This window comes from Hoplias malabaricus, chromosome 15 (genome assembly GCF_029633855.1).
Source record: "Hoplias malabaricus isolate fHopMal1 chromosome 15, fHopMal1.hap1, whole genome shotgun sequence".
Classification (NCBI taxonomy): Eukaryota; Metazoa; Chordata; class Actinopteri; order Characiformes; family Erythrinidae; genus Hoplias; species Hoplias malabaricus.
In genome coordinates, this window is record NC_089814.1 from 6314199 (window position 1) to 6329222 (window position 15024).

Consider the following 15024-nt stretch of genomic DNA (forward strand, 5'->3'; position numbering starts at 1 on the left):
AATTTAATAACTTATTTTTAAAATAAAGTGTGCTGTAGTTATTTTCAAACTTTTATCAAAGATGAATTCCACACATTTATGTACATTGTGAACGTAGACTAAGATTTAAGTGCATGTTTGTTGTGATATGTTCTGTTCTAGAGAAACTTTCAGAGTTAGTATTGTTCACAAGTGTTGATAAGAACCATAACTCTGAGAAGTTGCTTCTCTGGAATGTCTCTAGGGGCCACCAGATGCTGGGAAGCAATGCAACACATGATCAACAATTCAGAGCAAAATCATATATGTATTTTTCTGAAGTTGTTGTGTGTTCCTTGCATATGACAAAAGCAGCACTCTCCAATAGCTTCCAAAAACCTGCTAGCATAAAGGCTAGTACTTCCCCAGTAAACAAGGACCGTCCCTGGACGTTCAAAATAGGTCTAAAAGTAGTCTGTCCGTCAAGGACATATTGTAAACGTCAATGGACGTCCAAAATCCATCTTAATAAGTTAGTTAAGTGGTGACCAATCGATAACGTCAGTGGACGTCCAAAATGCGTTTTATACAAGTAATTTATTTCGGGACCAATTAATAACGTCAATGGACGTCCAAAATACGTCTAATAGTCGTCTTTTCAATGTCTGTGTTTGGACGTCTTTTCAACTTTCATTTTCAACCTTAAGAGAACATTGATTGGACGGCAGTCATTACGTTATTTCAACGTTGAATCAACGGCTAAATGTTTACTGGGTCTCCAAGCAGTCATCAAGGCCTGGATAGCAAAGGATTTCCCTGCTCTTGAATGTTGGTTTGAAAGTGTTATTGTTACACAACACAATGCTTGTATATTGCTTGATAACTTTGGATTTGTAATGCAAGGCTTTATAAAAATGTCATATGTTTTGCGAGATCAAATGCAGGAATCTATGATGTGGACTGTTAATGAAAATGCTGCCTGATGTCTGAGATTTAAGAATCTGTTCATGGTGAGGTAAACAGCCAAATTGTTTTTTAATCTGTTTTTTTATATTAATCAGTTATTATTAGTGACATCACAAATTGAACATTTTGCTACATTTACGTTTGCTTTTAAAATACTGTTTAGTGAAAAATGTTAGGGTACAAATGACCGTTAGACCATAGCTGACTATGTCTCATAGGACATTTCTGGACAAGAAGGTGCTGCTAATTGTTATTCACATGACTATTCAATCTTCATCAGTTCCACTTGAATTCATGTGCTCCCTGCTGCCACCCATTTGGAGATTATTAGAGAACTATGCTGTTCTGGTGGATCTCTGCTTATAATCTCTATCAGCACACACACACACGGACTCTCACTTGTTCTCTCTCAATCCTCACCCTACCCCCCAACCATTCTCTCTCTCTCTCTCTCTCTCTCTCCCTCTCTCATTCTAGGGGATTATACAGTGATGACACAGAAAAGCCCGGCACATCTGTCACACTCTTCCCCCGCTGATGTCCACACAACGTCCCTCTCCATTAAGGTTATAGTTCATAAAGTCATATTTACATTTTTTCCTGTTTATTCCAAGTTTGCTTCTTTACATTTGTACTGGAGCCATGAGACTAGTGTAGCTGACAAGTAACTGAAACCTTTGTAAATATATTCACATTATGCAAGCTACATATGTAAGTATTTGTTTTTAAAGGTGTGTCTGGTATAATTATAGGTTACATATAAATGGGTCAGACTTATTGGTTGGGCGCTGTAATTAAAGTCATCAAATAAACCCCTAAAATCTCACTTCTGTTCAGCAAAATGACATATTAAGAAGTTATTTTCGAGACAAAGAGATAAATAAAAAATCCCCTAACTCCACACGTTGGCCATTTATTTAGTGTGAGGGTGTGTATGAATATGAACTATGCCCTCAACTCTCCACCTCTCCAGAAACAGTGTGGCTATCTTCATCTCCTCTTTAAGACTGTCCTTCAGACATTGAAGTCTCAGTGTAGAAGTTCTCAGCTGGAAGGTTGACTGCTTATTTCATGATACCTCTTCTAGCATTTAAACAATGGCACACATGTTTATTTATTTAGCCCCATAGGAAAAATATGGTAAGTATAGGTTTGTAGAATGTAAAGCTATGCAAAGGAATTGTATTAAGCATTTTCCCCAACTATATCTATGCTTTGTGTTTTATATACAGTGAAGTAATACATAGTTTGGTGGTTGTGGAATTATTGGTTAGAGCAGCAAAAAACCAGAGGGTTGTGACAGGAAGCGGATTTTAGGTAGTTATGATAGATAGATAGATAGATAGATAGATAGATAGATAAATACATACATACATACATACATACATACTTTATTGATCCCCAGGGGAAATTCAAGAACTGTAATACGACATTTCCATATTCTATGTTCTACATTTCCAGTTTCTATTCAGTCATGTATACTGATGGTATGATATCAATTCCTTTTGTGTTAAAAGAGCTTTTCCTAAAATTAACAGATACTTTATTAGATATAAACCAGACACTGATATTAACTAATTCAATGTTAATTGTTGAAATTAGTCTGTAGAAGTCTTTATCATGTAAAAAATGCTGGTGTCTTCGGAAAACAAAATAAAGACAATCTCTTAGCAGCTTAGCAGACAGATAAAGCTCATTCACATATATTTAAAACAGTAAGGATCCCAGTATTGACCCTTGAGGAGCTTTACATTTTTAGATCAGAGTTGACACACCAGATGACACTTCTTTCTATAAAGTAAGTGACATCAGAAATATTATATTATATTTATATTATATTATAAATATGCTACGATTTAATTCTGTTTTTTGAATGCATAGTTATGCAGTTTCTGTAATACTACATTCTGGTTTTCTGTATCAAAAGCTTTGGATATATATGATTATTATAATTGAAATGTAACAGAGTGCCTTAGAACTGTTTTATTTAGTTAAATCACTTCAGTTATTCATATGACTTCAGTGTTTATCTCAAAATTCATATAGATGTTGGTACAGCAGATTGATTTTTTTAGGTATATGCCTTTTTAGATATATACCTGTGGTTAAAGGTTTTTAAAAAGGTCAAACACTTGAATCACACTGGAGCGGGTCTATAGGACCAATTTGCCACTTGTTTCCTGGCAGCCATATTGCTTTTTGCTTGTTGTTCCATTGGAAATGCTCATTTGCTTGTTGCTCTGCTGCCTGTGAATAAAAGCTAGTGTGCATTTTCACATTATTAAGAAATCTCTTTTAATTAATAAAAAATGAATAAGAAATGTATTAATTGTAAAAATCTACAAAATTCTACAAAAAATAAATTATTGAGAGCGCAAGAGAGCTGCTACTACCCTTTTAAGCTATGCTACGTATTTGTAGCTTGTATTTATAGATATCACTGTTATATGGTGTATTGAAATTAGTTAACAAGATAAAGTTTTGCTTATAAACATGGAAAAATGTACATCTATTAATTGGCTGTCTGTGTTTTAGCTACATATTAATAGACAGTTTCTACAGATAAAATTGTCATGCAGATAGATATTGCTGAACAACACTGTTTCAGGCAACTGTGTTATGATTTAACCATGTAGTTTGGCCGATGCTAATTATCTAAACTTTTTCATACTATACCACTTTCTTTGTGGGACTTTCCTTGTGAATGTCTCCTTGTGTGTTTTCCACTCAGCAGCAGACATTAAGTGTTTTACTGTTTACAGAGGATCTCTAACAATGTGTCTTCGAGGTGAATGCATTGTCAGCCAAATGCAGAATAAGGAAATTAAAAGGAAACAGGGAAGGCTACCCACAGTTTTCTGCCTTAAACAACCTTCCATTCATCCCCATTGTCTCGGTTTGTGTTTTCATTATATTCATCTTTGTGCCGTTCCAACAAAAGAGCAAAACAAGGATCAGGGGAACACAATGGACTCCCAATGTCTTTGGGTATATTAACCTTGCAGCAGTGACCACAGGCCCAATTCTTAAAATCATATACAAGTTTCATCTCCAATAATCTGCACAAAATGTTTATATATTGACCAGAATTCTATTTACAGCCTTTTCCAGGAAGTTTAATTCTATTTAGATAATTTTCTTTCCTTTTCTTTTTACCTAAACTCTTTTCTGGTCTATTTTACGATGATTGGTGTTATGCTCACTATTGTGCATACAATTTACTTTATTGTGATCGTGGACCAATAATAATAACCACTTAATACCTTAATGTGTCTAGTCTATGAATCTTAGACCATTATAATGGGGGTTCAGTACTTGATGCAGTGGTTGTACACTGTATGTCAAAATGAATTATGAGTAAATACAGCTTATTTCAATTTTGTTTAAATTGGACACATTATATTGCGCTTATAGAAGAGCAACCGCCCCGCCAAAAAAATCAGTGATCCACAACAAATCATCTAACATCAGGCCTTGGCCTCAGGAATACTGTCATAGCTGAAATATGGGAGTCTACAAACAAGCCAAAAACAACTTGATCAGCACTCATAATGTAAGACGGCCTGTGGTGTTGTAGGGCTTTGGTCCGTGTCCAGGTGGAGCAGGTAAACAGGTGTGTTATTCCCCTCCTGTGTCCTCAGATAGGTTATATATGGATGACCTGTGAGCTCAGTAGTCTCTCTTTATTGGCTGGTCACTTCATTTCCTAATGTGATTAGCCGGAGTTGGGTGGAAGCAGCATACATGAAGTCTAAGCTAATCTCCAAACTAATGCTGGGTAATATACAATCTACACCGGTAGTGGCAGTGCATAGCAATAATGATATTTATAGTTTAAGAAGTGCATTCTGCGTATGTCTTTTTGGGTTGCCAGATTTGGTGATTTGCTAAGGGCTAGCGCACACAACCAGAGACTTTCTGTATTTAGCCAAAACTCTGGTGTTTTCATTCACATGGCTAAATTAGCTTTGAGAGGCAGCACCATTTTATGGAAAGCACATTCTCAAACATATATGAGTCATAATTGCCATGATCTTACTTTGGACAGCCATCCTTTAACCTTCTTATATTAATTACCTTGCATAACTTCAAGAAGTGAAAGTGGCATGCTCTCCTCCCTCCAAACCAGTAGCAGCAATAATCCAAACCTTAAAAGTAATGGAATAAATGTACACACCTGTTTCTCAAGAATTCCCAAATGTTCTACATTTTTGCGGAATCATAATAATCAAAAAATACCTTGTCAGTACAATTTTGACATAAATTCAGACCTCAAAAACACTTCAAATCAACTTCTTGTATGTTTCATATTTTACAGTGTAAAGAAAGAGCTAAATTTAGCACTTCTGAGGGTCCCCGTGGGCTACTTTAGGGACCACTGGTTGGGTTCATCGGTCAAAAGCAAGTTCCAGTTTTTCTTTGTACTGGACTCAGGGCAATAGCAGGGAAAACCTCACAGCCATCTGCCTTTGAATATTGTAGAAGCTGTAGCTTAATCCAGATTATGACCTGACCACTGTCTCTCTCTCTCTCTCTCTCTCTCTCTCTCTCTCTCTCTCTCCCTCTCTCTCTCTTTCCCCCATCAGTATCTCCACAACACAGTCAGGCTGTTTGGTGAGTGAATCTCTTCACTTTTCAGCACCTGAACTAAAGTCCTTCACACCATAAAAACAGGAAAGATCTAAAGGGTTCTCATTTGACGTGTGACGTTTATCAGCAAGCTCCAGTGGAACAAATAAGAAATGGCGTTTCTCATCAAGAGTATGATAGGGAACCCTCTGAAGGGCATGGGCCTGGGGGGAGGTGAGGAAAAGGCCGAAGAGGAGACCCCCAAAGACCCCGCGGCAGCAGCCGGGATGACCAGAGAAGAATACGAGGAGTACCAGAAACAGCTGGTGGAGGAGAAGTGAGTTTGCAGCTTTTACTTTCAATCACACTATCTCTCTGGTTAGATCTTGCTATTCTCTGACCTTCACAGGCTCCAGGAATGCAATGGCGGACTTTCAGGTGACTTATATTGTTGTATTTGTTGTATGTGCTTCTTTTAATGACAAAATAAAACAGCTTTAATCACTGTATAATGGCAAACTGTGAGCAGAGATTTCAAATAATAAATCCGTGTAGTTTTCCTTGAGTACTGTTCACATGCTCAACTCTCTAGACCCTTTTATATTTACTTCTTGAGGCAGAAATAACCATTAATGACATGAATCACAAGTGTAAAAACAAATGTAAAAATGCAGTGCGTTCAATCTACAAAGCACTGTTACATAATCCCATCATCCGTAATCTTTCCCTCTACTAACGACACCAGTCGTCCGCCATGTTGCTGAGATCAGTACTTTATTATAAATATGCTACGTGACCAAGGGTTTGTGGGCATCTGCTCATGCAAAAGTTTGGGATGACTTTACAATACATGCAGATGATGCGAAATTTTAGATTAGTTTCTAGTGCCCATTTTATGGCATTCAACCACAAGAGAATAAAAAAGGTCAGGTAATGTTGTTGCGTGGAGATCCAATCATCCAGGGAATGCTCTCCACAGCCCAGTGCTGGTGGGGGGTGGGGATATACCCCTTTGGCTGATACTTTATTGTAAAAAAATAGAAAAATTTAAATAAACGAAAGTCATTGTAAAGTAACTAATCAGCCTTAAGGGCAGGAGTTAACTCAGACCATATTCATATATATATTCATTCATTATCTGTAACCCTTATCCAGTTCAGGGTCCCGGTGGGTCCTGAGCCTACCTGGAATCATTGGGCGCAAGGCGGGAATACACCCTTGGGGGGTCCTTCATGGGGCAACACACACTCACACCTTCACTTACACCTACGGACACTTTTGAATCACCAGTCCACCTACCAATGTGTGTTTTTGGACTGTGGGACATAACCGGAGCACCCGGAGGAAACCCACGCAGACACAGGGAGAACACACCACACTCCTCACAGACAGTCACCCGGAGGAAACCCACGCAGACAAAGGGAGAACACACCACACTCCTCACAGACAGTCAACCGGAGGAAACCCACGCAGACACAGGGAGAACACACCACACTCCTCACAGACAGTCACCCGGAGGAAACCCACGCAGACACAGGGAGAACACACCACACTCCTCACAGACAGTCACCCGGAGGAAACCCACGCAGACACAGGGAGAACACACCACACTCCTCACAGACAGTTACCCGGAGGAAACCCTACAGGTACAGGGAGAACACACCACACTCCTCACATACAGTCACCCAGAGGAAACCCACGCAGACACAGGGAGAACACACCACACTCCTCACAGACAGTCACCCGGAGGAAACCCACGCAGACACAGATACAGGGAGAACACACCACACTCCTCACATACAGTCACCCAGAGGAAACCCATGCAGACACAGGGAGAACACACCACATCTGATCCTCCCCCCAAATAAAGCTCAGCTCTGTGGGGGTCCTGTAAGGATAAGATTTTATATCTTTTGCTCATTATTAACTCCCTTAACCCTCTTGCACACAATTAGTTAGTCATTTTCACAATCATGTGAATGGCACAACTTGACCAGTGTGTTGCATCACGGGACATGTATTTAAATTTATACAGGCTTTATAATGATTTTAAGTATTAACTGGAATCGCATCGCGGCACGGTGGCGCAGCAGGTCACACAGCTCCAGGGACCTGTTCGAGTCCCACTCCGGGTGACTGTCTGTGAGGAACTTGGTGTGTTCTCCCTGTGTCTGCGTGGGTTTCCTCCGGGTGACTGTCTGTGAGGAGTGTGGTGTGTTCTCTCTGTGTCTGCGTGGGTTTCCTCCGGGTGACTGTCTGTGAGGAGTGTGGTGTGTTCTCTCTGTGTCTGCGTGGGTTTCCTCCGGGTGACTGTCTGTGAGGAGTGTGGTGTGTTCTCTCTGTGTCTGCGTGGGTTTCCTCCGGGTGCTCCGGTTTCCTCCCACAGTCTAAAAACACACGTTGGTAGGTGGATTGATGACTCAAAAGTGTCCCTAGGTGTGAGTGTGTGTGTTGCCCTGTGAAGGTCTGGCGCCCCCTCCAGGGTGTATTCCCGCCTTGTGCTCAATGATTCTGGGTAGACTCCAGACCCACCGCGACCCTGAACTGGATAAGGGCTTACAGATAATGATTGAACGAATTAATGGAATCAGATCAAATTCATCAAGTTAATCATTTTATCAAGCATCTTAATATTTATAGATTAATCAGTGTTTTTGTAAAATGTCTCCATAAATCTGTTACTGATACAATATAAAAAATCTACTTTAATGGAAAATGATCAAATAGAATCTCATTGGAATACATGGAAAAATATGCAAATGAATGTGTCCATTAGGTGTATGTGAAGATAATGTACAGATGTATGTAAAGATAATGTGAAGATGTGTACATTAGGTGTACAGAATATAAAATATACATCATCTCCATGCAAATTGGCCTTTTATTAACAAAGTACACCTTCATATATTACTGAGTTTTTATGTTTTTTTTGCGTAATCATGGCAGCACTAACATGAACTGACCAGTATTTTCTCTTCTTTAGAAATTAAATATTAGGAACACAGGTTGCTTTGTTAAAATAAACATCAGAGCAACGTCCATTCATTCAGCTTTCATTTGTTCCATTTAGATCTCTGATTCTAAAACATATTACAATGTACAATGTCTTCACCACCAAAAGTAAATAACTGGAAATTATAAGTTCAATCTATTTACTCTTCAGTAACATCAACGTGTGTGGAACAGGTTGTTTTTATGTTTTTATGTACAACATGACAACAATTTCGTTTCTAAAAACTAAGTAGAAACACGGAGCTGTTCACGCAGAAGGACTTCTGTGTCCTCTCTTAATCCTGAACCTTCCAAACTGATTATCCTCAGCTTTAATTAGCCACCTTAAACACCAGCTTGCCTACAGTGAGCACCTTGGTACAGGGACAGTCTTGTTAAAGTGAAATATGTAGCCATCAGTTTATATCTGTTGTAAACACGATAGTATTTAGAGTGAAAATGTACCATTTAAAGATGAGGAAATCCCACATTTGATGATGCATTCTGAAGGTATGAGGAGTTTTGGAAGGATTAAAACTGCTTTAGGGGTAGCTGAGGTTGGACTGCTAAGAAGCAGAATATCACATATGTATTTATTTACTTCTACATCTGAGTCTTGTATTTATACAGTGCATGTTGAGAAATGTATTGAAAGAGCAATTATGTTTAGTCCAGCAGTATAGAACAACACAGAACATATTAAATATCCCATTTATTACTAGTTTACAGCTGAATTAAAACAAAAATGATGTGTCCAGAGTTTCCGAATGAATGAATGAATGAATGTCAATATTTGCAACCAACTTCTAAGACTGAAATTCTAAGAGTTTTTAAAAGTAAAACAAATGTAGCCTTTCTCTTCTGGTGTCTGTTGAACACTGCAGCGCAAGTCAAAATAGTATATATATATATATATAAATAGTTAAAACTGAAAAGAACTTAGTGTTGATGTCTGTTTGACAGTTCCTAAGCAGTAAGAGAGCGTGAGGTGAAGCAGCCCGGCACGTGCCGTGGTCTTATCTAGAGCCTCGTCGCTCACTGAACTGATACGATTAAAGGGCCTGAAAAGCTTTAGTACCCACCTAAGCTTCAGCATTTAACCCTGGAGATCATTAAAATCTGCTCCCAGTAAAATACTACACATTAATAAATCAGAGTTCACAGTTCATTCCTAATACCCACATGTTATATTTTCATAAAACATAATCAGATTATGTAACTATATTTTGAACACACTTGAAAAATATATTAAACCATTTGACGACTCATTGCGATGCCTTCTGTTATGGCTCCGCTCACACTGAGTTCATTTTATGTATTTCTTGTCCTTCTGTTTCTTTGTTGTTTGTACGGTCAATTGTGGATTTATATGTGTTTATGATGTGGATTGTTGCTTCATTTATCTCCTCAGGCTGTATATGAAATGAATTTTAAACCTCCCTTTCCCTTTACATTTTTCAACATTGATTATTTTTCCAAAACGTCTTTTTTTTACCTTAATGTTGCTTTAAAATACAGTCAAAGTCACATTTGTCAGTAAAGTTATAGTTAGTTAAAATGATAACCACCTTGTTTGGACACTCACTGACCATAAACAAGCAGTTAGTTCTACAATTGTAGTCTATAGTCCACCTGTTGCAGCTAACGGCTAACAGCTAACTGTAGCGGTTAGCTGTGATCTTGTGTTAGTGTGTGGATCAGACACAGCAGTGCTGATGGAGCTTTAAAACATGGTGACCACTCACACTCCACTCTGTGAGACACTCCTCCCTGTTTGGTTCACCTTGTAGAGGTAAAGTCAGAGACAGTAGCTCATCTGTTGCTGCACAGTTTGTGTTGGTCGTCATCTAGTCCTTCATCATGCTGTTGGCTGGGTATTTTTGGTTGGTGGACAATTCTCAGTCCGAATGACAACTAACTGTAGGACTATCATGTGTGTAAGAGCATATTTCAGAAAATATATTCAACACAGACCCTGTGAAACCTTTATATTGCTAATTTTAGTGAGAGTTTGCCTGACCTGAACTGACCTTGTGACCATGTGTTTGACCCTCAGGATGCAGAGAGATGCAGACTTCCTGCATAAGAAAGCTGAGAGAGCGACGCTCAGAGTGTGCCTCAGAGAGAAATACAGACTGCCAAAGGTAAGAACAACACTATCCTCATAAAAGCAGCCTTAACAATGCTAGTGGTTCTCTGAAGGGTAAAAATTCAGTACTTTTAGCTAGGGACATAACATAATTGTACATAAATTCTATATTAATTGTAGATTATTGAATTTTATTTATATCAAATGCCCTCATTTATCTCCAGGACTTATATTGCATTATTTTATTGGTAAAACTTTAAATTACAGCCCACTAATTACTGGGTAAGTACAGAGTATTTACCTGTTAAATAAGCCGTAAGATAAAATAAGTACTGAGTAAGTAAACGGCACACTATAAACATGTGGTTATTACTGGGTATCTTACAAACATTTGACAAATAAGGCACGTAACTACATTCTGAATCCATTTTACTTCTACACATAATTATAGATCACAAAATTGAATTAAAAGTATGACAAGTGACTACTACTGTCATTTTTTATAAATAAGGAATGGAGCTACTATTTTGAATAGATCCTTTAAACTTATTTACAGTGCACCTACAGAGAAGGATCATCACATACTTAGGATATATTTTACACTGTTTAACCTGTATGTGCAGAGGCATTACATGTACATAGCTGACAAATGAGGAAATGATTGAATGAATTTTAAGATACCCAGTATTAACCACATATTTCTAGTATCATGCCCTTTACTTATTCAGTACTTAATTTATCTTACGGCTTAATGATCAGGTACTTACTGATGATCTCTGTACTTACCCAGTAATTAGTGGCTGTAATTTAAAGTGTTACCTTTTGTTTTACAGTTCTATAACTAACTTGACTTTAAAACCACTGTTGTACCTTTAACGGTATATTTACATTTTTGCACTTTTTGTGAACAATAATGTACAGTTTTTTTCTGACATTATTTCATGCCACATGTAATGTAACTGGTTACATTGCTGAACTAATTAAAACATTCATCATAACACAGTAAATACTACTTTTGTGTGTGTAAGAAGTGTAACAACTGCATTTTTTAAAATAAATCACAGCGCTCGACCTGCATTAATGTGAGAGCATGAAACAAGCTTAAACAGAGCAAACAAACACATTAAACACTGAGAAATGAGCACTGATAAAAAAAATACTGAAAACAAGACAAGAGAACACAGACAACAAAATAATAAAAAGGGCTCCTCTCTCCTCATTCTGACTCTCGCACTGAACTGAGCTGTGGTTCATTCTCATTTAACGGATCAAGTGCTGAAACTGGTCATTCTTAACAGGGCTGTGCAGATGCAGAGAACATGGCTGTGGTGTTTGATCCTTGTAGTATTTTTCATTCATTCATTCATTATCTGTAACCCTTATCCAGTTCAGAGTCGCGATGGGTCCAGAGCCTACCTGTAATCATTGGGTGCAAGGCGGGAATACACCCTGGAGGGGGCGCCAGTCCTTCACAGGGCAACACACACACACACTCACACATTCACTCACACACTCACACCTACGGACACTTTTTGAGTCGCTAATCCACCTACCAACGTGTGTTTTTGGACTGTGGGAGGAAACTGGAGCACCCGGAGGAAACCCACGCAGACACAGGGAGAACACACCAACTGCTCACAGACAGTCACCCGGAGGAAACCCACACAGACACAGGGAGAACACACCACACTCCTCACAGACAGTCACCCGGAGGAAACCCACACAGACACAGGGAGAACACACCACACTCCTCACAGACAGTCACCCGGAGGAAACCCACGCAGACACAGGGAGAACACACCACACTCCTCACAGACAGTCCCCCGGAGCGGGAATCGAGCCCACAACCTCCAGGCCCCTGGAGCTGTGTGACTGCGATACTACCTGCTGTTGTAGTATTTTTATTAAAGTATTTCATTAAACCAACCAAGATCCCGGGAACTGCATATAACTTGTGGAAAACAAGTGGAATATGCCCCCTTTATGTAATCAGGCTAACTTTTTAATCTTGTTTGTGGAATACCTCCTAGTCCCTGACTTTTGCTGGTGCATATTAACATAATTTTAAAAAGCACAGCGTTTGATCAGCAGTGTGTGAACTGAAATAGATTTGACCTCTGTAACTTTGTGTTAACTCGAGGGGTGTAGCGTAGTGTCTAAGTGTTTGTGACTACTTTGAAACAGTAACTCTAGGAGACATCAAGCTGGGCAAAACAGCATGAGGAATCAGTTTTGCCCAGCTTGATGTTATTTATATATATATATATATATATATATATATATATATATATATTTTATGACTAAATATAAGTCATATATTTCACATGTACTAGGTTCCCTTCAAAGCTAGTGGAATAACTAAGTGTATCTGTTCACACTTGCTAGATGCTAGCTTTGCTACGCTAGGCTAGGATAAACTTACAACGTCAATGTAAGATTTTCAAAATGTAACAAGGATTTTAGTTATACACCCCAACAAATTAATCACACAACAAGAAAATGTTTGAAGCAAGAATGAAGAGTTTGTGTTAAGCTGCAATAAAAGCATTGCTGTGGCTTCATACATTGTTACAAGTTTCTGTTATTCAGTTGTTGTAGAAAAGGTTGGTGGTTGAAATGTGAAAGCTCTGCCCACTCTTGCATTTGTACATACAGTATCAACTATTGAGAGGCTGAAGTTCTGGTCTTTATTACACTTTGAAAACAGCTCATATATAAAGAAATGAGAAATGATAGCACAGTCAACAAGAAGCAAACCTTTCCCTTATTTATCCAGTTAGTCTGTCTTCAAAATGTTGTATGTGCTCCTGTTTTTGTCACTGTGTTTGTGAATAAGACTATTTACTCCTGTGTTAGAGTTTGCTCCTAATTTTATGAGATATTTATCAGTATTCCTCCTATTTCCGACTGTCCCCTAATTCCGGCCACTGCCGTATATGGTGCAATTCTGCTCCCTCTCTTCGCCAGTCGCATTGGGTAAAACAATAAAACATAAGATCAAGCCCTAGTAGGGCATTTAAACATCAGTCTTGCAAGAAATCACACATCTAAACAATATTTAAGTGTCTCTAACAGTGTTGTAATTCTTTGTGTGCAAAACTGCATGTAAAACACAACACATTTCCATTTTGCGACAGATATTTCCCTCAGTGTAAAAGTTAGCTTAGCGGTTAGCTTCCTTTTCTCTGAGGGGAAAATCTACCGCCTTTGTAGTCCTTACATGTAGAGTACGGATACCAACACAGGACAAACGTAATCTCATTTTGAACCTCTCAAAACCACTGAATGTGGTAGAAACTGTCTCGTTTGACTGTCACAAGCAGGGGAGGTGGCCGACGTTAGGGGGCGCTAGTAATCTTAGCAGCATTGGCACCTACTTAAACAAAAACGTCTTTATATGAAAAGATATATACTATCAAAATCAAAAAGGTCTTGGACATTAATCTACACACATTTGACTCCTGACAAATGTTGATTTGAGTGAGTAAAGTACTTCTATTTATTTACAGTTAGCTAAGATTTCCAATATTGTAACTAAAGTGGCCGGAAGTTTGGATAATTATGCTAGGTGGTGTATTTGTTGTTGTTGTTGACGATGCTGATATTGGTATTATTTGGTGTACCATAACACACCTCTCTGTGTCCTTGTGTAAATCAGAGTGAACAGGATGAGAATATGATCCAAATGGCTGGAGATGACGTGGATGTGCCTGAGGAGCTCCTGAAAATGGTGGACGAAGACGCCACGGAAGAGGAGGAGAAAGACTCCATCCTGGGACAGATGCAGAACTTGCAGAATATGGACATGGATCAGATCAAAGAGAAAGCTTCAGCCACACTCACTGAGATGAAGAGCAAGGCGGAGGAAAAGTGTTCTGTCATGTAACTGTGTGAGGAGCTACTAAAAACACATAGCTTGTCACAGCTTAACATACTGATACACAATTGTATACCTTTGCTTAAATGCAGAAGAGTAGCATTGCTATCTTTGATCTAAACTGAGGTTTTGGTGAAGAAATTACCAAAATTAAAATTGAATTTATGGACGCCTTTACCTTATATTACCTCATATTCTATTTTAAACTGAAAATTATACAAAACAAACAACAGATATTACAAACCAGCCAAGACTTAGCAATGAACTGATGATTACACTACACAATGAGTTGGTCCCACTTTATTACTATCCTGCAATTCATAAGCAGAGTGTTATGATGTTTTTGAGACATCCAATATAGGACTGTTCAATTGCCATTTATGTCAGTAAGCACTGATCCCTGCGTTATTGCTCAGCTTCAGGGGTTAAGCCTATTGAGTGAATATTTCTAAAAATACTGGGAAAAATAAATGTTATGGAAAAGCCCCATATCAACATTTTTGTAGGAAATTACATTTTTCTTTTGAGGAAACCCATGCCTTTTTCCAAATCTCTAATATACCATTTACTGTCT

At 38.4% G+C, this 15024-nt stretch overlaps 1 protein-coding gene across 1 annotated transcript; it reads left to right on the forward strand.

Moving 5' to 3' along the window:
• Window positions 1-5657: 5657 nt before the first annotated feature.
• Window positions 5658-14739, forward strand: cplx4a (complexin 4a). Its single transcript, XM_066646703.1, has 3 exons — window positions 5658-5830; window positions 10541-10628; window positions 14232-14739. Exons 1-3 carry the CDS (start codon window positions 5667-5669, stop codon window positions 14457-14459), a joined length of 480 nt encoding a protein of 159 aa, XP_066502800.1. The 5' UTR covers window positions 5658-5666; the 3' UTR covers window positions 14460-14739.
• Window positions 14740-15024: the final 285 nt, after the last annotated feature.